General features: G+C 46.7%; 1 protein-coding gene across 16 annotated transcripts in view; it reads left to right on the top strand.

Moving 5' to 3' along the window:
• dmd (dystrophin) overlaps nucleotides 1-25682 on the top strand; it is a 3042490-nt gene that overhangs the window by 2864480 nt on the left and 152328 nt on the right. For 15 of the 16 annotated variants that reach the window (XM_072513983.1, XM_072513987.1, XM_072513978.1 and 12 more), the window contains one exon: nucleotides 7415-7572. In XM_072513983.1, coding sequence (XP_072370084.1) covers nucleotides 7415-7572 — 158 coding nt within the window. Of the gene's footprint in view, nucleotides 1-104; nucleotides 634-7414; nucleotides 7573-25682 lie in introns of those variants that run through there. The other variant, XM_072513992.1, reaches the window with a different exon arrangement.

Here is a 25682-nt window from a genome sequence, read left to right as displayed (position 1 = left end):
CTGGTTCTTTGTTTCATGGCTCTTGGCTCTCTTTTTTAAAAAAAGTTAGTATTTTCCCATTTTTGATTAACTTTACTCCCATAATGAATTTTCTGTATTCTTAGATAAGTGACAAGCATGGAAGCATTGAAGTGGCTAAACTTTGGTGATTCATAAAGAAATGCAGCAGATAATACAACTTCAAGATTGACATGCCTCATTAACTCACAAGCACCACTTCCACAGTAGGGCCCATACATTGAAAATAGCTGACTTGAAGATGCCTAGTTACATCCTGAAGAAGAATGCACAAATCCTGTTTGTTCTGCCTAGCACCCAATGTAACAGCCTGGCATTACAATCACTGCAAACTGTTAACATGCCACCAAGACAGTGCCAGCACACATTAGCTTTTCATGTATCCCTGTTATCTGTGTATAGCAAGATTTTGTTGCACAGTACAAGAATTCCTGCAGATACAGGAGCACTAATCATCATAAAATATCAAAAGAGACATTGTCATCATGGAGCAAATGTTTGACGAGCCCTTGCTTGTTTGTGTTCAAGCACAAAACCAGTTGGCACAAATGCACCATGGTGTAACTTGTACATAATGTAATCATGGAATAAATGACGTGTAGTTCTTCTAGCTTTCCTCCTTCCTCAAATGAAAGACATTTCTTTGAAGTGGAACTATTTTAGTGATAGAAAATGGACTTTTCCACAAATTACTTGATTAGATTTAAATTTTTCACATCAGCTGGAGGGAAATGCTATTTGTTTGCTAAGTGACTGGTTCGAGTTGTTCTGTAAGGACATAGAGTGGTAGAAATTAAACATTGTTGCACCCATTTTACCGATTTTAGATAAAAACCAAACGTATTAATGAGAGAAGCAATGCAGAATACTGGAATTTGAGATATTCTACACAGCAGCACTGTGAAACTGGGGTATATCATTAACTCTTTCTGCCGTTGCCATTTTGATGGAATAATCTTTCAGCTGGATGTGACTATTTTGACCGCTGTGGCATTGGCTCATACTAGTGATAGATTTCCCCAATTTCAGAACACACAGCTCTGGCACAGGCCCCTGCAGCTACCAAGTCTAGCCTCGGGAAGATGAATTCCTGTTTTAAAATTGAGACATTGTATTATAAGCAGCATCTCATCAAGGCCCAAATGTATTTATCAACAAACAATGTATGAGCTTGAGAATAAGATGACATATACAGTGGAACTGTACAAGGTTTTGTAATGGTTCATAACATGATAAAAGCATAGGAAAGCTGGCAAAATATAACATTCATTCAGAGTAATCCTTTTTCAACATGAGGCTTGATTTTAGGATGAGCCTGATGTAGGTTTACTTTGTTCACTTTAATTGTTCACTGTAGTGTGTAGATGTCTATAATGAATTAACTAAAAATAAAATGTGCAGTACAGAATGGAGCTACCAGAGACAGTTGTGTGATGTAGTGAAAACACTACTAAAATGAAACCACACAGCAACCTTGGGCGGGATTCTCCAGTCGCGCACCAAAATCGCATTCAGCGATGGGCCGGAGAATCCCTGTTTTCAACTAAATCATTTGCGATGCTCCGCCCCCTCTAAAGCGGTGTACTTTAGGAGTACGCAGCACACCGTATCGACGGCCTCAGGACGTTGCCTGAGGCTCACCCCCGATGCTCCGCCCCTGGCAGGCTGAGTTCTGAACAGCGTGGGTCTCTCATTGTGTACTTGTCGGGAACTCAAGAGTGGCGGCTGCGGACTCAGTCCAGTGCCGTCACAGTCAGGGGAGGTCCGATCCGCGGGCAAGGGGGCCTTTGTTAGGGGCTGGGGGCACCGTTGGGGGGTGGGGGGGGGTGGTCCGGAGCTCGGGAGCCGACCAAAGGGGGGGGCACTATTTTTGCAGGCCGGGTCCATGTGCGGCCGGCGCCATGTTGCACGGCAGCGCCCTGCAGACCGTGCGCATGCGTGGCCACGGATCCGGCAATTCTCCGGACAATATCGGCAGCTCGAGCTGGATGCTCTCAGCTGCATTCCTACTCCCCAGCCAAACGGAGGATCGGTGGCCGTCTTGTGACAAATTTTTGGTCGTAAAACCCCACCGTTTCCACGCCGGCGTCAGGACATAACCTGAAAATCAGAGAATCCAACCCCTTGCTTTTAGAAACTCTTTAATGCAGTAAATTTCCCCAAGGCACTTCACAGGAGGGTTATCAAACAACATTTGATACTGAGAAGATGATAGGACAGATGGCCAAATACTTGGTTAAATCAATAGTTTTTAACCAGGGTCTAAAAGGAGAAAAGAGGCAAATAGGTTTAAGAATCCTAGTTACTTGAAGGCATGCCCACCAGTGGCAGAGTGATTAAAATTGGGGATGCTCAGGATGCCAGAATTGGAGCAGAGCAAATATCTTCAGTGTTTTGTGGCTGAAGGTGTTAAAGATATGGCGAAGGAATCGGTCTGAAGCTTCTCTTTTACCTTAAGCAAGTTTATTCTTCAAATAGTTCAGTGGAGATACAGACTCCTTACGGCTCCTCACCCCCAACTGTTGCAGCTGTCACTATTTATACTCTTCATCGTATGCTCATTATCTGTCCTTAACAATTCAATTGGCTAAACAACATAATTGCCAAAGGATACAATTGCTAAGGTATTGTCAGAAGGAAGTCATAGAGAAATGGTGGGATATGAAAACAAGATGAAAAATGTAAAAAAGTGTTGGGCCAGAAGTCAATGTAGGTCATCATACTGTTATGATGTGGAGATGCCGGCATTGGACTGGGTGCGCACAGTAAGAAGTCTTACAACACCAGTTTAAAGTCCAACAGGTTTGTTTCGAATCACTAACTTTTGGAGCACTGCTCCTTCCTCAGGTGAATGACCTGAGGAAGGAGTAGTGCTCCGAAAACTAGTGATTCGAAATAAACCTGTTGGACTTTAACCTGGTGTTGTAAGACTTCTTACTACTATCATACTGTAAGGAATTGTAGTTATGTTTTTGGTAATCCAGATGCTTGGACTAATGATCCAGAGACGAGAGTTTAAATCCCACCATCGCAGCTGGAGAATTAAAATTAACTTAATTCAACAATCTGGAATAAACTCGTGTCAGTGACGACGACTGGATTGTCTTTTGGAAAGGAAATTGCCAATATGTGACTCCACCCACAGCAATGTAGTTGACTTGTTAACTGCTCTCTGATGTCGTGCAAGCCACTCAGTTGCATCAAAACTGCTTCAGCAAGATTTATCAGACTAAACCTCAGTTGTATCACCCGACATCAACCTAGGAGCTGGACACGACAAAGGAATACCCTACCCGGTTGATCCTGCAAAGCCCTTCTCACTAACATTAGGGTGGGGGGGAATGACAAAATTGGGAGAGCTATACCACAGAACAGTCAAGCAACAGCCTGACAGTCATATTCACAGAATCGTACCTTACAGCCAGTGTCCCAGAATCCTCTATCACCATCTCTAATTATGTCCTCTGCCACCAATAGGACAGACCGACCAGAGGTGGTAGCACAGTGCAATGCAGGAAGGGGCAGAATGTCCCTGGGAGTCCTCAACATTGATTCCAGACCCCATGAAGTCTCATGGGATCAGATCAAACATGTACAAGAAAACCTCCTGCTGATAACCCTACTGCACCAAAACTCCCTCAGCTCATGAACCCATGTTCCTCCATGCTGAACACTACTGGGAGGAAGCACTGTACATAGCAAGGGCATGGAATGTACTCTGGGTGGAGGACTTCAATGTAGTACCACCACTGACTGAGCTGGCCGAGTGTTGAAAAACATAGCTGCTGGACTGAAATTATAACAGGTGAATGGACAGGAGGAAAAAACATACTTGACCTCATCCTCACTATTAAGACTCCGGAAGCTGAGCGGTAAGGTGAATGTTGATTTATCCAAGGTCACGAAAAGTCTGCCTCTGGTAGCGAACTAAATATAACCCCATTGGGACAACCAACATGCTGGTCCCTGTCCGGGCCGGCCTTGGTACTGGATTTTTATGAGCCCCAGCTGGGCCGGCCTCTGCCTACCTGCTGGGAAACGTATGTTCATACTTGGGTTTATAGGAGCAGAATTAGGCCATTCGACCCATCAGGTCTGCTCCGTCATTCTATCATGGCTGATATGTTCTTCATCTGCTACCTACAATGTTTCAGACCAAGAGCAGGATTGCAAAATCAGCCGGAGCATCTCCTCCCTGGAACACATGACCCAGGAGTAGGCACTTTAGCCTCCCAAGCCTAAACATCTTCAATGTGATCATAGCTGATCCCATCATGGCCTTAACTCTACCGTCCTGCCCGTTCTCCATAACCCTTCAACCCATTACCGATTTTTTAAAAATCTAACTCCTCCTTAAATTTAGTCACTGTCCCTGCATCCACCGCACTCTGGGGTAGTGAATTCCACAGATTCACAACCTTTTGGGAGAAGTAGTTTTTCCTCAGATCTGTTTTACATTTGCTACCTCTTATTCTAAGATTATGACCTCTCATTTTAGAATATCTCACAAGAGGAAGCATCAGATCCACCTCTACTTTATCCATACCTTTTAGCATCTTGTATACCTCTATTTGATCGCCCCTCGTTCTTCTAAACTCCAGAGAGTATATGCCTAAACTGTTTAATCTCTCCTCGTACGACAAACCCTTCATCCCTGGAATCAAATCTAGTGAACCTCCTCTGAACTGCTTCTAATGCAACTACATATTTCCTCAAATACGGGGACCAAAACTGTGCAAAATACACCAGGTGTGGACTTACCAATGCCTTGTGTACTTGCAACAACATTTCCTTCCCTTTTATGCTCAATTCCTTTTGCTGTAAATACCAACACCCCATTTGCTTTCCTTATTTGTTGCATTATCTGCTGGTCCAGCACGGCTGGCGCCATGTTATCCAGTGCAATCGATGCGTGTGTGGGGAGTGTAGGCGTGCGCAGATATAGCTTGTCAGCCCTGCTCACGTGCGGCCAGGGACCTGCCGATTCTCCAGCCATTTTCCAAGCGTTCCACGGGTGTTTCACGTGTCGCCGGTGCTAGCCCCTCACAATCGGCGAGGGTTTTGAGCCGATTTTCCCGTCGTGAAGCACCACAGATCCTCCGTTGTCGTCGGCACTTAGCCTCAGGAACGGAGAATCCAGCCCTCTGTTTTTGTGAATTTTGGATCTGTTCATCCAAATTCTCGGACCTTGACAGAGGAGCGCTCTCTCAGCAGGGCACTGGGCTGTCCAGCTTGATTTTTATACTCAAATTCTTGTGTGGGACCTGGATCCACAATCCTCTGACTCGGAATCAAGAGTGCTCCAACTGAGCTAGAGCTGGTAAACATGAAGAAAAGAGCAGAATTCCCAGGTTCAGGTGAGAGAGAAATGTTCTTGACATCAGGACAGCATGTGAGACCAAACGTGGCATCAGGAAGCCCGAGTAAAATTGAAGTTAATATGAATGGGGGGAATTGCAACCCAATGGCCGTGTTTCTGGTTGAGGAGGCCAGCCATCTCATCTTCAGTATGTTGGTTCAAGAGTTTATCAGGGCAGGGTCCTTGGTCAACCATCATCACCTGCTTAATTAAACACCTGCACTCCTTCTGAGGTTAGAATTGGGGATGTTCGCTGTGGATCACACAGTGCTTAATTCCATTTGTACCTCTCACAGATCATGAAGCAATCTATTCCCCCACACAACAAAACCTGGACAACATTGAAATTTGAAGTAACATTTGTGTCATTCAAGCAACAGATAATAAACATCTCTCAACAACAGGGAATCTGAACACCTCACCTTTTAATTCAGTGGCATAGCCCCGATTTTGGCGTCGGGCTATGGCGAATTCCACCCAGAATATCTGATCCATCACTGAATGCCCCACCATCAAAATCAGAGACATGATTGTCCAAAACTTAACTGGATCAGCAAATAAATACTGTGGGTAAAAGAGCAGTTCAGTGGGGCAGCACGGTGCTGCAGTGGTTAGCACTGCTGCATAACGGCACATGAAGCCCAGGTTCGATCCTGCCCCTGGTAACTTCACGTGGATTTTGCACATTCTCCCTGTGTCCACGTGGTTCTCACCCTCTCAACCCCAAAATGATGTGCAGGGTAGGTGGATTGGCCACACTAAATCGCCCCTTAATTGGAAAAACATTTGAGTACTCCAAACTTAAAAGAAAGAGCAGTTCAGAGGATGGGAATTCTGTGCGAATAACCCATTTCCTGAATCCCCAAAACCTGTCACAAGTCAGGAGTGTGATTGAATAATCTCCACTTGACTGGGTGAATGCAGCTCCAACAAGAATCTCTGCACCATCCGGGACAAAGCATCCCACTTGATTGGCACACCATCCACCACCATAAACCCCTCATGATTTTGAACATTTCTATCAAATCTCCCCTTGTCTTTCTTCTCTCCCCGGTGAACAGCCCAACCTCTCCAATCTATCTAACTCTTCTTGTAAACCTCTTCTGTACTCTCTCCAATGTGTTCACATCCTATAGTGTGGTGCCTAGAACTGTACACAATATTCCAGCTGAGGTCCAACTAATGTGTTGTGTACATTGTGTTGAGTCTAGAGAAGTATTGGGGAGTTCTTAGACATAGAACATACAGTGCAGAAGGAGACCATTTGGCCCATCGAGTCTGCACCGACCCACTTAAGCACTCACTTCCACCCTAACCCAATAATCCCTCCTAACCTTTTTGGGCAATTTATCATGGCCAATCCACCTAACCTGCACGTCTTTGGAATGTGGGAGGAAACAGGAGCACCGGAGGAAATCACGCAGACCCGGTGAGAACGTGCAGACTCCGCACAGACAGTGACCCAGTAGGGAATTGAACCTGGGACCCTGGTGTTGTGAAGCCACAGTGCTAACCACTATGCTACCATCTAAATCTTCTTCATGTCCTGCTGATGACACAGAAGCAAGTTAATTGGCTGTTTAATCCAGAGTGGACATATGTGTCCAGGTTTCCCTCAGAAAGTAACTCACTGGATATTAAATGCTTTGGGCTATCCTGAGGTCATGAGTGCAACTTATTTTTTCTGTTTCTAAATTGCTGGTATTGTGAGATGAGTGGTTGTGCTCCTGTGGTTGCAATTGGCTGGAATTTGTGAAGTTAGTTCACACCAAGAATTTATTATTTGATTCACACATGGGAGTTGGATGAGTAGATCCAGGATGTAATCCAAGTGATGCTGAGCTGTAAAGTTTGCATAGGGCTGTTTCATTTGAATAAACAGTTCATTTCAATTCAATATGAATTAATTAAATCCCTGTAGAGAGGGATTAATGGTATTTGTTGTGCTGATGTTCTGTTCCTGCAGTGTGGTGTCCTAGAGCACGTCTTCACTAATGTATTTTATCTTTTCCTAATATCAAGGTCTTTTTGTTACAGATCTGTTCAAGCAAGTGGCAAGTCCCACTGGATTCTGTGATCAGCGGAGGCTAGGGCTTCTGTTACATGATGCAATTCAGATTCCACGCCAGCTGGGAGAGGTTGCATCGTTTGGAGGCAGCAACATTGAACCAAGTGTACGAAGCTGCTTCCAATTTGTAAGTATATGGTGCTTTTATCAGGATTTTGTTTCCAACAGCAAAGGAAAGAAATTGAGATTTAACGCATAAATTACATTGATTTACACAGAATTAGCAGCACCCGAATAGGCCCTCAACTCAACGAGTCTATGCCAGTATTCTATGCTCCACGTGACCTTCGGCTCTACTTCATGTAACCTTATCAGCATTAAATTATCATAGAATCTCATAGCTCATTTAGCATGCAGCAAAACAGCTTTGAGAAGCTAAGGGATTTGAGAGGCTGCTGTTGAATTTGCCCTCTTTAATTTCAAGATGGCTTTATTAGTGGAGTAGGCAAAAGGTTTGGCCCCTGCTAGTTTCTCATCGGTTTTGAGCCTTCCAACTTGCACAGCCAACCAAAATCAAAGATGTTTTAATATTGCATCTTGCAGGCTTCTGTAACTACTCAGCAAACACTTTCACATTGGAACAAAAACACAAAGCACCAGGAGTCCCCAGCAGATCAGCCTGCGTCTGGAGAGATAACAAACCGGTGTGGGTTTTTGGGCACAGTCCATTCTTCAAAACTGAAACATAGAGGAAGACAAACATATGGTTACACCATGCAAAAGTTTGCTCTGAAAAGAGCGACGAATACTCTGCCTGAAACACTGAGGCTTATCAGTTCTTTCAAATAACGTTTTAAGGTACATCTGTTCTTTTCAGGGCAAACTTTTACATGGTGCAACCGTAAATTTGTCTTCCTCAATGTTGTTGCCCTCACCATGAAGACCCTCAAACAAATTGAAACAGAAGAGGAGGAAAGAAATAGGAATCAGGAAAAATGGAGGAGAAAAAGTATACACACATAGAGATGATGGGCAATCCCAGGCAGGAATCATGATTGGGACCATGTAGCAGATCATCTCTGTCAAGGAACATTAAGACATCAAAAAGGGTGCGTAAATTGCTTAGACAAAAAAAAGTGGTCGGCCAGAGGAAATAGAAAGCCTGTGCTGGGGGAGTGGGGTTCAGGTATGAAATTAAAATCTATTTGATAACGGGCGGAATGTGGCGCAGTGGTTAGCACTGGGACTGCGGCGCTGAGGACCCGGGTTTGAATCCCGGCCCTGGGTCACTGATCGTGTGGAGTTTGCACATTCTCCCCATGTCTGTGAGGGTTTCACCCCCACAACCCAAAGATGTGCAGGTTAGGTGGATTTGTCACGCTAAATTGCCCCTGAATTGGAAAAATATATGTAATTGGGTCCTCTAAATTTATTTTTAAAATAGATTTGATAATAAGGATAAAGCTGAGGTTACTGATGTCAGTTTTCGTATTGGGGGCTGCGTGTTGCTCAGTATAGTGTTGTTCAATACATTAACCTCTTGTGGCGACTTGGAAATCCAGATGTGAATAATTGCTTTTGGATACTGTCACTTGACATTTGATCTCAATATTCACATCTTGTACACTGCCTTCCGTTTAACCATTTATCAACAAAAGGTTGAGGGTGAGCAATTTTGACATTGGCAGTGCTTTCCTTCTTGATTACTGATTTAGTGGGAGATGTTTGTCCAGGAGTTACAGACATGTGAGATACATTTACTTGTATTGCGTGCAAGGCATTTTCCAAGAAAATTGTGAATTTAGCTGAAACTGTGCTGCCGTAGTCGTTACTGTTAATGATTAACATTTTCCGCTGGATAACACTGGCCTTGACAAGAAAAGGTCTTGTTCTTGAAGATTATCTTGAGTTTTATTGGAACAGTTTATGAGGCCTGTAAAAGGCCAGAGTAAGGCTTTCCACACACCTCCCACATCCATGATTATTTACATACCTTCTCTTGGTGTTTCTCTACATTTCTTGACTGAGATGACCTACTCTATATCATTCTTTCCTGAATTCATCTGTGTTTTCTAATACATAATATATATTTACCTCCCACCCTTTATTGTGCTTTTATTAACATACTTCAGTTTGACACAAACATTAGAATCATAGAATCCCTACAATGCAAAATGAGGCCATTCAGCCCATCGGGTCTGAATCAGCCCTTGGAAAGAGCATCCACCCTATTCCTGTAACCCAGTAACCCAATCTAACCTTTTTGACATGAAGGGGCAATTTTAGCATGACCAACCTACCTAACGTGCACATCTTTGGACTGTGGGAGGAAACCACCACGCAAACAGTCACCCGAGGCCGGAATTGAAACGGTGTCCCTGGAGCTGTGAGACAGCATTGCTAACCACTGGGCCACCCTCACCTCTTTTTTTCCACTTCTTCTATTTTTGAAAATATTTTTATTGGAATTTTTGCACTTAATATCAACTTTGCAGAACAATATAGAAACAACAATAATAACCAAAATAATAACAACACCAACACAAGTATCACAAATTGCCACCATGTCTGTGGTCCCAGTTCTATCACTTCCTTACGTTATTTACATTAATGCGTCTCATACTTTTTTTGAGTGTTCTTATTGGGATTTTAAACGTTTAGCAATAAGAATTATACACAATTTTACATTTGTATTTACAATTACTCCCAGAACTCTCTATATTGTTTATAATTACATTTGTTTTGCTGGGGCGAGGGGGGTGGGGAAAGAGTCCTGTTCTCCCTTCATGAGGTTGGTCTGCCTTCCCGGTTTGTGGGAGGAATCCGTGACCCCTCCTGCGAATGGCCTGCCTCCTCTCTGCTATACACGAGCTTTCTTTCAACCTGGCGGTGCTCCCTGCCCTCCCCTTCCAACTCCCAGCACCCCCCCCCCCCCCCCCTGTCCCTTCCACTCTGCCAAATCCCTGCCCCAGTTAGGTAATGGTTGCGAAAAGATCTGCAAAGAGGTTTGTGAACTTTTTCCATGTGCCGTGGAATCTCTCCTTGGACCTCCGATCGAGAATTTTATCTTTTCTAGTTTCAGGAACTTGACCAGACCCGAGAACCACTCCAAAACCCTGGGTGGCGCTGCCATCTTCCAACTTAGCAGAGGTATCTGCCTGATGATCAGTGAGTGAAGGCCAGGCCGTCTGCTCCTTCCCTGTTCTGAACACTGGATGGTGCCGTGCACAGTCGGGCACGGCACCATCTCAACCCCCACAACCCTGGATATGGCCTCGGAAAAAGGCCGTCCAGAACTCCCAAGTCGGGGAGGACCAGAACATGTGGGTGTGGTTGGCCGGATCCACCTGACACCACTCGCACTTACCCTCCACCCGGTCCAGGAAGAACCACTCATGCAAGTCTTATTAAGATGCGCTTGTTGCACCATCTTGAGCTCCATCAGGCTTAGCCCAACACACGAGAAGGTGGAGTTGATCCCGTGCAGCGTCTCGATCCAGAGTCTTGCCCCTATCTCCAAGCCCAGCTCCTCCTCCCATTTCCTTATGGTCTTGTCCAATAGAGTCCTGACTTTTCTATGAGTCGTCTGTAGATAGCGCCACATTTGCCATCCCCTAACCAGTCCATCATTACCATTATGTTCAGAAATGTGTGTCTGGGTCTCTGAGGGAACACTTTCGGCACCTTGTGGAAAGTCACGCAGCTGCAGGTACTGTGCTCATTTCCTTTTGGGAGTTGGAGCTTCTCTGTGAGAACCCCCATGGTCACTAATCTATTGTCCACATACATGTCCTCTACTTTCAGAGTCCCTCTGTCCTCCTCCATGTTCCAAATGTGAGTCTATCCTCGTCGGTGTGAACCTATGTTGTTGCAGAAGGGGATCCCTATCGACATCTCGCCAAGCTTGAAATGGTGCCTGAACTGGTTTCCTGTCCTTGGTGTGACCACTACCAATGGGGCTTCTGGAGTGTGTGTGGGCAAGCCGGAAGTGATGCAGTGGCCAGCGCTTGGAGAGTCGTCCCCGTGCAGAGGCGTCCCCCATTCGGACCCAACCTGCCTCTCGTTCCCTCAATCAACCCCTCACCCTCTCTGTGTTGGGCCCCCCCCCCCCGAACCGGGAATATTTTGCTCTTTCCTAGGCAGAATTTGTAACCTGGAAAGGAACCGAACTCCCAAAGGAGCCCTGTGATCTTTCCCATGCTGGCTGGGGGATTCGACACTGGGGTCATCTGCCTAGAGCGAGACTCATCTCACTGTCCCCTCTCCGAATGTCCGTCCACCTCTTTGCCGATCGAAGGCCAATGTCCAATGGTTCAATTGCCAGTGCGAACAGGAGCGGGGATAACAGGCACGCCTGCCTTGTTTCCCTGTGCAGCCGAAGGTATTCGCAGCTGGTGGCATTCGTTCATACGCTCAACATAGGAGCGCAGTACAGGAGTGAACTCTGCTCCAAATCCAGACTGTTCAAGTGAGATACGTCCATTCTCCTCAATCAAGGGCGTCCTCAGCTCCAGGGAGACAATCATATTCAGCAGGCTTATGATGTTCACTGTTAGTTGTCTGCCATGACAAACCCGGTCTGATCTTCCACGATCATTTCTGGCAGGCAGCTCTCCAGGCACCTTGCCAGCTCTTTCGTGAGGACTTTTGCATCAGTGTTTAAGAGAGAATGGGTGTGTATGATCCACACTTTCTCGGGTCTTTGTCCTTTTTGAGGATCAATGAGATCGAGGCCCGGGCCAACGTGGGCGGCGAGGAGAGCAGCATCCAGCCTCCAAGGTGCGCATTGGGCCCGGCCCTTCTCCAACCTCATGTCCATGTTTAGTTGTGCTTGGTCGGAGATTACGGAGCGATTCTCCGAGCCCCGCGCCAGGCCGGACAACCGCCCCATGACGCCCCGACGCCAGCGCGCGATTCTCCGAAGTGCGGAGAATCGGTGCCATTTGCGCCAGCACGTTTGGCGCGCTGCGGGCCGCTGGATTCTCCGGCCTGGATGGGCCGAGTGCCCACGCCAATACGACAGAGTCCCGCCGGCGTCGTTCACCCCTGGTCGCTGCCGGCGGGAACTCTGCGTGAACGGTCGGGGGGCAGCCTGAGTGGGGGGCTCCTTCACCGGGGATAGGTCTCCGATGGGGTCTGGCCCACCGATCGGCGAGCTGGCCTCTTCTTCCTCCCCCCCCCCCCCCCGGTCTACTTTCTGGCGCGGCCGGCCCCTGAACACCGACGCCATGTTGAGTCGGGGCCGGCCCGCTAAAATAGTCGCATGCGCAGGTTGGTGTGGCCCAACTGCGCATGCGCGGGTTGGCGCTGCGCCCATTTGGCGCCGTGAAAGGAGGCGGGAGCAGCGTGAACTGCTCCAGCGCCGTGCTGGCCCCCTGTGCGTCGTATCCGGGCCCGGTTCATGCCGTCTTGAAACCCGACGGTGCGAACACTTGGGCTCCATATTGGAGAATCGCCCCCTACAATCGCAGAGTTCTCCGCCTTTGGTACTCCTGGAAGCACCCTTTTCTCTACGACAAAAAAGTGTATATGCGAATAGGCCTTGTGCACATGGGAGAAGAACAAAGAAAATTACAGCACAGGAACAGGCCCTTCGGCCCTCCCAGCCTGTGCCTATCCAGATTCTTTATCTAAACCTGTCATCTATTTTCCAAGGATCTACTTCCCTCTGTTCCCCGACCGTTCATATATCTGTCTAGATGCATCTTAAATGATGCTATTGTGCCCGCCTCTATCTCCTCCGCTGGCAAAGCGTTCCAGGCACCCAACACCCTCTGCGTAAAAAACTTTCCACGCACATCTCCCTTAAACTTTCCCCCTCTCACCTTGAAATCGTGACCCCTTGTAATTGACACCCCCACTCTTGGAAAAAGCTTGTTGCTATCCACCCTGTCCATACCTCTCATAATTTTGTAGACCTCAATCAGGTCCCCCCTCAACCTCCGTCTTTCCAACGAAAACAATCCTAATCTACTCAACCTTTCTTCATAGCTAGCACCCTCCATACCAGGCAACATCCTGGTGAACTTCCTCTGCACCCTCTCTAAAACATCCGCATCCTTCTGGTAATGTGGCAACCAGAACTGCACGCAGTATTCCAAATGTGGCCTAACCAAAGTCCAATACAACTGCAACATGACCTGCCGACACTTGTTGTACACAATACCCCGTCCGATGAAGGCAAGCATGCTGTATGCCTTCTTGACCACTCTATCGACCTGCGTTGACACCTTCAGGGTACAATGGACCTGAACTCCCCGATCTCTCTGTACATCAATTTTCCCCAGGACTCTTCCATTGACCGTATAGTCCGCTCTTGAATTAGATCTTCCAAAATGCATCACCTCTCATTTGCCTGGATTGAACTCCATCTGCCATTTCTCTGCCAACTCTCCAATCTATTTATATTTTGCTGTATTCTCTGACAGTCCTCCTTGCTATCTGCAACTTCACCAGTCTTAGGATCATCTGCCAACTTGCTAATCAGACCACCTATACCTTCGTCCAGATCATTTATGTATATCACAAACAACAGTGGTCCGAGCACGGATCCCTGTGGAACACCACTAGTCACCTTTCTCCATTTTGAGACACTCCCTTCCACCACTACTCTGTCTCATGTTGCCCAGCCAGTTCTTTATCCATCTAGCTAGTACACCCTGAACCCCATACAACTTCACTTTTTCCATCAACCTTCAATGGAAAACTTTATCAAACGCCTTACTGAAGTCCATGTATAAGACATCTACAGCCCTTCCCTCATCAATTAACGTTGTCACTTACTCAAAGAATTCTATTAGGTTTGTAAGACATGACCTTCCCTGTACAAAACCATGCTGCCTATCACTGATAAGTCTATTTTCTTCCAAATGTGAATAGATCCTATCCCTCAGTATCTTCTCCAACAGTTTACCGACACTGACGTCAAGCTCACAGGCCTATAATTTCCTGGATTATCCCATCTACCCTTCTTAAACAAAGGGACAACATTAGCAATTCTCCAGTCCTCCGGGACCTCACCCGTGCTCAAGGATGCTGCAAAGATATCTGTTAAGGCCCCAGCTATTTCTTCCCTCGCTTCCCTCAGTAACCTGGGATAGATCCCATCCGGACCTGGGGACTTGTCCACCTTAATGCCTTTTAGAATACCCAAAACTTCCCCCTTCCTTATGCCGACTTGACCTAGAGTATTTAAACATCCATCCTTAGCCTCAACATCCGTCATGTCCCTCTCCTTGGTGAATACCGATGCAAAGTACTCATTAAGAATCTCACCCATTTCCTCTGACTCCACGCATAAATTCCCTCTTTTGTCTTTGAGTGGGCCAATCCTTTCTCTAGTTACCCTCTTGCTCCTTATATACGAATAAAAGGCTTTGGGACTTTCCTTAACCCCGTTAGCCAAAGATATTTCATGACCCCTTTTAGCCCTCTTTATTGCGCGTTTGAGATTTGTCCTACTTTCCCGATATTCCTCCAAAGCTTCATCAGATTTAAGTCGCCTAGATCTTATGGATGCTTCCTTTTTCATCTTAGCTAGTCTCACAATTCCACCCGTCATCCATGGTTCCCTAATCTTGCCATTTCCATCCCTCATTTTCACAGGGACATGTCTGTCCTGTACTCTAATCAACCTTTCCTTAAAAGACTCCCACATTTCAAATGTGGATTTACCCTTAAAGAGCTGCTCCCAATCCACATTCCCTAGCTCTTGCCGAATTTTGTTATACTTGGCCTTTCCCCAATTTAGCACTCTTTCTTTCGGACCACTCTCGTCTTTGTCCATGAGTATTCTAAAACTTATGGAATTGTGATCGCTATTCCCAAAGTAATCACTGACTGAAACATCGACCACCTGGCCGGGATCATTCCCCAATACCAGGTCCAGTATGGCCCCTTCCCGAGTTGGACTATTTACAAACTGCTCCAAAAAGCTCTCCTGGATGCTCCTTACAAATTCTGCTCCACCTACGCCTCCAACACTACATGAGTCCCATTCAATGCTGGGGAAGTTAAAATCTCCCATCACGACCACCCTATTGCTCCTACATTTTTCTATAATCTGTCTACATATTTGTACCTCTACTTCACGCTTGCTTTTGGGAGGCCTGTAGTAAAGTCCCAACAATGTTACTGCACCCTTCCTATTTCTTAGCTCTACCCATATTGCTTCACTTCTCGAATCCTCCATCATGCCCTCCTTAATCATAGCTGTGCTATCATCTCAGCCAAGTAATGCAACTCCTCCACCCCTTTTACCTCTCTCTCTATCCCTCCTGAAGCATCTATACCCTGGGATATTTAGTTGCCAGTCTTGTCCTTCCCTCAACCAAGTCTCCGTGATACCAATAACATCATATTCCCAGGTACTAATCCAAGCCCTAAGTTCATCTGCCTTACCTGCTACACTTCTCGCATTGAAACAAATGCACATTTGCGTTCATCATCTCTTCCCTGTCTACTCTTCCCCTTAGTCACATTGAGTTTATTATCTAGTACCTTACTGGCTTTAGTTGCTGCCTCTTTACTGACCTCTAACTTCCTAATCTGGTTCCCATCTCCCTGCCACATTAGTTTAAAAAGAAGGAGAATTGTTTTCTCTCGGGTGATTAAACATCCACAGGTCTACCTCCCCCATCTGCTCCATAAAGGCTTTCAATTTTCATGCTATACCTGACATGGTTCCTGTCCTTGGGTAGGATCTGTCCATTGTTGGGTCCTGTACGCAGTTAATGTTCCCCCCCACCCTCGTAATCCGGTGGGGTCTAGGTTTGGGATTTTGGCCATTGTTTTTTCACTAATTCTGCATCGCCCCAGTTTGGGGCATATTTATTTACCAAGACTACCGGGGCCCCTTCCAGGGTACCGCTGACCTTATTGCCCCTCTGGGTCCGTCACTTTTCTCGTCATCTTGAATGAAACTGTCCTGTTAATTGGTATGGCCACCCCCCCTTGTGTTGAAACATGAATGAAATGCTTGTCCCACCCAGCCCTTCCTTACCCACAGCCGGTCCATCTCACTTAATTATGTTTCCTGTAGGAAGGCTACGCCCACCCTCAGACTCTTGAGATGGACAAGGACTCTGGATCTTTTCATCGACCTGTTGAGGCCCCTCACTTTTCATGTTACTCTCCGGAAGGCTGTTCAAGATGACTACCGACTACTTTCTAATTTTCGCCATCTCCACGTGTTCTCTGCTGTAACAAGCGCTCTACCCTCAAGTGCCATTGCCCAGTCCATTTTTCTGGACAAACTTGTTTGATTTAAATACATTTAGAGTACCCGATTCATTTTTTTTCCAATTAAGGGGCAATTTAGCATGGCCAATCCACCTTCCATGCACATCTTTGGGTTGTGGGGGCGAAACCCACGCAAACACGGGGAGAATGTGCAAACTCCACGTGGATAGTGACCCAGAGCCAGGATCGAACCTGGGACCTCGGTGCCGTGAGGCAGCAGTGCTAACCACTATGCCACCGTGCAGCCTGCACAAACTTGTTGACCTCCTCCGGGGTGTCAAAGTCATATTCCTTACGCTCGTACGTGACCCACAGTTTGGCGGGGTGAAGCATGCCAAACCACACCCCACTTTCGTATAACCTGGATTTGGCTTCTCCTCGGCCCAGGTCTGCACCAATGTCCTAGTACAAACGGATGGAATGTCCCTCCCACTTGCACCCTTTTGTGCTCTTCGCCCATCTCAGGATCCGCTCTTTGTCTTGGTACCTGTGCAGCATCACGATTATCGCCCGCGGTGGTTCCCCAGCCCTGGGGATGGTCTACCTCTGGTGGCTTGCCGAAGCCCTCCTCGCTGACCAGCTTCCCAAGCATCGCTGCAATGTATCCTGTGGGGTTTCTTCCTCCATCCCACGATTGCAGGTTTTGCCTAATCTATCGGTTCTCTTGTTTGTCGACTTTATCCTTTAACCCCGTCTGGATCTTGACCAGGCTCGGCATCTCAGCCTCAAATTCCACAATCTGATTCCCTTGTTCCTTGGTGGGTTTTTTGAGGTCCCGTGACATTGTTACCTGGGTCTCTAGCCTCTGCTCCATATGGCCCGTTGCTTCCCTCATGGGGCCATCGCTACCGCCTCATCAGCTGCCAAGGGGTCTTTTTTCATCCTCTCCCTATGTCTCTGAAGCTCGGAGGTGATGAAGCACATCAATTTGTCCATCAGCGCCTGAGTCTGTGCTGGGCACTCTGTGGGGTTGATCCTCCCAGTTCTGTGCATCCACATGCAGTTCCCTGCTCCGAGGCTGAGATTTACCTCCCCTCGTCTTTACTGGCTTTTCGGCATGGCAGCTGATTCTTTCCCCGGTCAATGGGAGGTTAATCTGGTGGAATCATAAGTACTTTCAGTGCCTGTTTGTTGTGGTTAAAAAGCCTTAGTCGATGTTCTTAGACGAGAGCCACCTTTCGTGCGACCGCTCAGCTCATGGTCGCCACCAGAAGATCTTGTTTTCAATTTCTAGCATCTGTGGCATTTTCTGCAGCCGTCCTACTTTCTGTATTTCCCTAACAAATGATAATGGCCTTCAGCAGTATATTAAAGTGCTATCCTTCACGAGAAATTTTAGACAAAGCTTTTTTTGGTTGGGAGAGAGAGCATTGAGGTTATTTACATGTACGTCAGTGGTATCATGTACAGATGATGTAATGTGATTTATATCATTACTGTGAATCTTTACTCTAATGAGTGGGTTTTGGGTGACTGACCAGTCGTGAAAGTTGAAGTGCACATGTGTACTTCACCTAAGGAGAATGGAATAGAAATCAGGGAGCAGGAATCCTGTTTTTCTTCTTTTTTTTTTTGCATGTCAATATTATCAACTTAATTGCTGTCTTAGCCCAAATCAGAAAACTTGATGCACATCCAGAATAAAAACTGCTGTATGAATCAATGCCACACCCTGGGGTTGATCCAGTAACCCACTGGAACTGCAATCGGCAGGCTCTTTTGAGTCTTGATCCAAACAGGATTTACGATTCAGAGGCTGATATTATACACTTGCAATATTATTTGTCAGATAATAAAAATATTTTACTGTGTGCTTGAATGAACCTATGTAGAATGAGCTGTTCCTGAACAAATATTACTTATTTCACATAAGGATGAATAACCTTGGCTACATTGTGGATAATCACTTGTGCTTCAGAATGTTCTGTAATCAGTGCAACTTGGTTAACTGCTCGTCAGAGCTTAATGTATATGCATTTATTTATGGCACAAGTCTCCATTGCATGATGGTGATATCTGCACATTTTTAAAGTTTCACAACAGTTACTCAGAGTTCTCTGTATCCTTTGAAACTCTTTCATCAAAGTATGTAATATAGGTCCCCCAACACATGTGGGGTAAGAAGTTCTGAAATTTGCATTGGAGAAGAAATGTGGTAGATTTGTGACAAAGTGACATTATTGGAACTAAATCTTTTCCCCAAAAGGTAGAAATTTCTGTCAGGTCCAAAACCAAACATCTGCTGCAGTAGCAGATTTTACAACTTGCATTAACTAAGCAAATATAGAATATTGTAACATTTCTTTGTAACAGAAGCAAAAATCAGGACTTTTTTGAAAAGAACCTGAATCCCTGGCATTAGTTGATATAGCACTGTTAGTTTCGGTTCTAATACTGTATTTGGAGTTGGGGGGTTTCATCAAAATGCTGTGAAGTGCTACATGAATGCAACACTATTTTTCTTGAAAATTTCAAGTAAATCCAAGTCCTTTAACAAGCTTTCAGAGTTTATATTTATTGGAAATGCCACAATAGGTAACAAAAGGCCAGTTGTGGATAGCACAATTGCTTCACAGCTCCAGGGTCCCAGGTTCGATTCCGGCTTGGATCACTGTGCGGAGTCTGCACATCCTCCCCGTGTCTGCGTGGGTTTCCTCCGGGTGCTCCGGTTTCCTCCCACAGTCCAAAGATGTGCAGGTTAGGTGGATTGGCCATGATAAATTGCCCTTAGTGTCCAAAATTGCCCTTGGTGTTGGGTGGAGGTGTTGAGTTTGGGTAGGGTGCTCTTTCCAAGAGCCGGTGCAGACTCAAAGGGCCGAATGGCCTCCTTCTGCACTGTAAATTCAATGTTAATCTATGATTAATCTAGGACAAAGGTTCGGCGCAACATCGTGGGCCGAAGGGCCTGTTCTGTGCTGTATTTTCTATGTTCTATGTTCTAATCAGTACAGATTGCATTCTTAAATAATGAAATTAATTTGATCCGAGTGCTGCTTTCTAAATAACAATTATAACTCCCGGACAACAGAGAACCAGATTTAGGCTTGGCAGGAGATCAGTTGGTTTGTGTTTCAGTAATACATTTTGCATTAGCCATTTTTTTGTAAAACTAGTTTATATATCCAATTTTAGTCTAGCAAGAACAACTTCCATGAACAGAATTTAGATGAGCATAATGTGCTACAATCTATTTTTCCCAGCTCTTAGTGGTCTTGAAGGACACGTTTTTCTTTATCTTGCTGTCTCATTTATCGCCAGTCTGTGGACGAGTAATGAAGTCTAATGCTAATGTATTTGACTTTGAGGGTAAATGTTGACATCCAATCACTCCTAGGTTCTTTAGTCAGCACCTTTGTAAACATTAGACCAATTGGCACTGTTCAGGCTCCATACGTACCTATTGTCAAGTGGGACGCTTGAGGAGCAATAAATAACGTAGGTGACTTTTGCCTGCCACAGTAACAGATGTTCTTGTTTGTTTACTTAGCAATGAGACCTTCTCATGGCAAAGTAAACGTCTGCTGTTTGAAGCGTCCATTCTCAACAAAAGCACTCGGACTACCATTTATCCTTGACACATTCTGATCCAACTGACCCAACAATGCCTTCCACCATAAATGTCAGCAAGAGAATGATTAACATATACAAAGGTCTTTTTCTTGAGCTGCATATTCTTAAGGAACTTGATTATAGCTTACAACTCCTTTGGTTAACAAAGTGTACAACTGGGTAGACAGCATTTCCAAAGTTTTAAAACTGTAGGTCATCTGCACATTACTACTTCAAGCGGCTAATGTAACTCCACTATTTAAAAAGGGAGGTAGTGAGAAAGCAGGGAATTATAGACCAGTAAGCCTGACATCAGTAGTGCCGAAAATTCTAGAATCAATTATCAAAGATTTTATAGCAGAGCACTCAGGAAACAATGGCAGAGTGAGCATGGATTTATGAAGGGGAAATCATGCTTGACAAATCTGCTGGAATTCTTTGAGGATGTAACTAGTAGAATTGATGAAGGGGAGCCAGTGGATGTGGTGTATTTGGACTTTCAGAAGGCTTTTGACAAAGTCCCAAATAAAAGATTACTGTGTAAAATTAAAGCATATGGGATTGGGGGTAGTGTATTGAGATGGATAGAAAACTGGTTGGCAGGCAAGAAACAAAGAGTAGGAAATAAGGGTCTTTTTCAAATTGACAGGAGTGACGAATGGGGTACTGCAGGGATCGGTGCTGGGACCCCAACTATTCACAATATATCTTAATGATTTAGATGAGGGAACAAAATGTCATATCTCCAAATTTGCAGATGGCATCAAGTTGGGTGAGATGTGAGGAGGATGCAGAGATCCTCCAGTGTGATTTGGACAAGTTGAGTGACTGGGCAAATGAATGGCAGATGTAGTATAATTTGGATAAATGCAAGACTATCCACTTTGGTGGCAAAAACAAGAAGGCAGACTATTATCTGAATGGCCATAAATTAGGAGAGGGGAACGTGCATCGAGACCTGGGTGTCCTCGTACACCTGTCAGTGAAGGTAAGCATACAGATGCAGCAGGCGGTAAAGAATAAAATGGTATGCTGACCTTCATTGAGAGAGGATTCGAGTACAGGAGCAGGGATGTCTTGCTGCAATTATATAGGGCCTTGGTGAGGCCACAGCTGGAATATTGTGTGCAGTTTTGGTCTCCTTATATGAGGAAGGATGTTCTAGCTTTTGAGGGAGTGCTGTGAAGGTTTACCAGACTGATTCCTGGGATGGCGGGACTGATGTATGTTGAGAGGTTGAATTGGTTAGGATTGTATTCATTGGAGCTCTGAGAATGAGGGAGGATCTCATAGAAACCCACAAAACTCTAACACAATTACAAAGTTAGGAATTACTGTACTTGCTCTTAGTTAGACAGTTAGAAACATTAAAAAATAGGAGCAGGAGGCCATTCGGCCATTCAAGCCCGCTCCGCCATTCATTATGATCATGGCTGATCATCTAACTCAATAGCCTAATCCTGCTTTCCCCCCATATCCTTTGATTCCCTTTGTCCTAAATGCCATATTTAACTGCTTCTTGAAACTATGCAAGGTTTTGGACTCAACTACTTTCTGTGGTAACGAATTTCACAGGCTCACCATTCTCTGGGTGAAGAAATTTCCCCTCATCTCTGTCCTAAATGGTCGAATGTGTATCCTCAGACTGTGACCCAGGACTGGACAGGGTATGTAAAGGAAGGATGTTCCCGATGGTGAGTGTGTCCAGAAAGAGGGGTCACGGATTGTTCAGTCTAAAACCTTACATAGTTTCAAGAAGCAGTTAAATGTAGCACTTGGGACAAAGGGAATCAAAGGATATGGGGGGAAAGCGGGATTAGGCTATTGAGTTGGATGATCAGCCATGATCATAATGAATGGCGGAGTGGGCTTCATGGGCCGAATGGCCTCCTGCTCCTATTTTTTAATGTTTCTAACTTTCTAACTTTTGTGAGGGCCACGAAGAATCCAGCACGAGTTTTAAGGATCCAAAGAAATAACATTTATTTACAATAACATATATATATATATATATATAACAGCAGCAGCAACTTCGCTTGCTGCTCACTCCTTCCTGCTGGTTCCAAACTGGCCAGCTTTATTTATACAGGGAGTCTGCTAATGATTTCTCCGCCCCCCCCTCATTTGGGAAGCTCAGACTCCCACAGGATTGTGGGATTGTCATTCGTCCCCAGCCAGTGGTAAGCTGGCAGGTTATAACATCCCTCCCCCCAAAGTCCAAGGAATCCACCGAAGACCCTGGCGAGGAAGGGCGTCGGACTCGTTTTGCCGCAGGCCAGACACCATTTGCACGAGGCGCTGGATCGGGCGGCGTGTAACGAGACGGAGACCGGCGCTTCCGTGATGAACGGTGTAACGTTGTACATCCACGGCCTGTGGGCCCGAGGATTCCCCCTCTGATGCGTCCTGTGTCTCCACCTCGGAGTCAAAGTCTGCTGCCTCCGTCATCCCGGCGTCTCTATCTCCACGCGGTTCTGTAACGACCGGCGCAGGCTTTGAGTGGGGCACCAGAAGAAGATTGTAAGGACTACTTTCCATTGTCTCTGCTCTCTGTGGCTGTAGAAATGAGTTCCGGAGGCGGGGAATCTTTGGAAGGGATAGTCTTCTGGAGCGAACGTGGTCTACATGTTTGCGCTGGAGACGACCCTGGGCTTGCACCTGGTAAGATATAGGGCCCGTTTGGCGAAAGATTATGCCAGGGACCCACTGGGCACCACCAGCAAAATTCCGAACGAACACTGGGTCACCGGGCGCAAACTGCTGAATCGGCCGATGCCAAGAAAAACCATGTCCCTGCCGTTCTTGTGTGCGGCGTACTTTTGCGCCAATATCCGGGGAAACCATGTTAAGGCAGGTGCGAAGTCTCTGGCCCATTAGGAGTTCTGCGGGAGCTACCTCAGTCACTGCATGGGGGGTGGTCTTATACAAAAACAAAAAGCGAACCAGTCTCATGTCCATTGACCTGGAAGACTTCTCCTTTAGGCCTCGTTTGAATGTCTGCACTGCGCGCTCTACCAACCCATTTGAAGCCGTGTGGTAAGGGGCAGTGCGGATATGGCGCATGCTGTTCATCTTCATGAACCTCGCAAACTTCTCACTTGTGAATGGAGTGCCGTTATCCGTGACCAGCACCTCGGGGAGGCCATGCGTACTAAAAGACAAACGCATCTTCTCAATTGTAGTGCAGGATGTTGTGCCTCGCATCTTGTGCACCTCCAGCCATTTAGACTGGGCGTTGATTAATAGAAGGAACACGGATCCATGAAAAGGGCCGGCGAAATCCGCATGCAAGCGCGCCCAAGGCCGCCCTGGCCATTCCCAGTGATGTAGGGGCGCGGCCGGCGGAAACTTCTGATGCTCCTGGCAAATGGAGCAGTTTTGGCCCACCTTCTCAATGTCGGTGTCGAGGCCTGGCCACCAAACATAACTCCGGGCCAACATTTTCATTTTGGTCGCACCCGGATGCCCATTGTGCAAGTCTCTTTGAGTATCAACTCCTGTCCTTTTTCCGGGACAATCACACGCGTCCCCCACAAGAGGATGCCGTCTTCCACAGTGAATTCTGACAGCTTGGAGGAAAATGGCTGCAACTTGCCAGGGAGCTGTCTATGCTGCCCACCATAGAGGACTATGTGCTGAACCTTTGACAGGACTGGCTCCGTCTGGGTCCACTCACGGTTCTGTGATGCCGTGACAGGCAAGGTGTCCATAAAATTTAGGGTTGCAACCACCTCACCGGTCGTGGGGGTCGACATGGGGCCGGTTGATAAAGGCAATCGGCTCAGTGCGTCGGCATTCGCTATCTGCGTTCCTGGTTTGTGCTCCAGGGAATACTCGTATGCAGCGAGCAACAAAGCCCAGCGCTGGATCTGTGCGGAAGCAATGGGTGGTATTGGCTTATCCTCTCTGAAAAGTTCCAGCAGAGGCTTATGATCAGTCACGATCGTGAAATGGTGGCCGTACACGTACTGGTGGAAGCGTTTCACCGCAAAGACCACTGCCAGGCCCCTCTTCTCGATCTGCGCATACTTTTTTTCCGCTGCAGTCAATGTGCGGGAGGCGAAAGCTATCGGCCGTTCGGCCCCGTTCACCATCTTGTGGGACATGACGGCCCAAATACCATACGGGAATGCATCACATGTGACGAGCAAAGGCTTTCCAGGATCATAGTGGGTTAGTAACCCAGACGACGACAATTGTTGTTTTACCCGCCGGAAAGCGGTTTCTTGCGGCTGACCCCAAACCCAGGTGTGATTTTTCTTCAGCAGAAGGTGCAACGGGGCCAGCGTAGTTGCCAGATTGGGGAGCAACCTCCCGTAATAGTTTACGAGGCCGAGAAAAGAACGAAGATGCAAAGTATCAGTCGGGGCGGGGGCCTGTTGAATCGCGCGCACCTTCTCTGCGACGGGGTGCAAACCTTCACGGTCCACCCGATAACCCAGGTAGACTACTTCCTTCGCCTGAAAGATGCACTTTGTGCGACGTAAACAGACTCCAGCCTCCGAAAAGCGTCTAAGGACAGCCTCCAGATTTTCCAAATGTTCCTGCTCCAACGTCCCTGTGATCAAAACGTCATCTAAGTAGACAGCGACACGTGGTATACCTCTCAAAGTTCCCTCCATAACGCGTTGAAAAGTAGCACAGGCAGAGGATACTCCAAAGGGCAAACGTGTATATTCATACAGGCCCCGGTGTGCATTAACCATTACATATGGTCGGGAGGCAGGGTCCAGCTCCAACTGTAGGTAGGCGTGACTCATATTTAATTTTGTGAACGAGAGTCCACCTGCAAGTTTCGCGTAGAGATCCTCTAGCCGAGGCATTGGGTATCGGTCGAGTCGGGAAACCGTATTCACTGTAAGTTTATAGTCGCCACACAAGCGAACTGTGGCATCTGGCTTCATTACAGGTACAATTGGTGCTGCCAAGGGACGGGCCTGATAATACCCAAGTCTCCAAATGAGTGAGCTCCCCTCCTACCTTCTCAAGCAAGGCGTAAGGCACCGGGTGCGCCCAGAAATAGCGCGGCGTGGCTCCTGGTTCGACTTTATTTTCCCCAAACAAGGCTGGAATACATCTGGGTATCGTCCTAGCACCTCAGTCAACCCTCCAGAAACTGTTTAGAGGATGTACTGCCACTGCAACCACAAATGGCGCAACCAGTCCCGACCCAACAGGCTGGGCCCATGGCCACGCACCACGATAAGTGGGAAACGCCCCTCCTGGCATTCATAAACAACCGGGGTCATCGTAGTTCCTGCAATGTCCAATGGTTCCCCCGTGGAGGTGGCCAACCTGGCCTGTGTGTCAGTTAATGTATACCCTGCTTGATGTGGGCGAATGTCCTCTGGGTGATCACGGAGACCGCTGCGCCAGAGTCCAACTCCATCTCAAGCGGGTGACCATTGACCCGTACTGTCACCTTAATGGGGGCCACACGGGGAGCTGCCACATAATGCAGCTGCAGGCAGTCGTCCTCCGTCTCCACGTCCTCAGGAGTAGTCGCCG

The sequence above is a fragment of the Scyliorhinus torazame genome, chromosome 8 (genome assembly GCF_047496885.1).
Source record: "Scyliorhinus torazame isolate Kashiwa2021f chromosome 8, sScyTor2.1, whole genome shotgun sequence".
Classification (NCBI taxonomy): domain Eukaryota; kingdom Metazoa; phylum Chordata; class Chondrichthyes; order Carcharhiniformes; family Scyliorhinidae; genus Scyliorhinus; species Scyliorhinus torazame.
The sequence above is the reverse complement of the archived record's forward strand: the minus strand, read 5'-3'. Positions and strand labels throughout refer to the sequence as shown.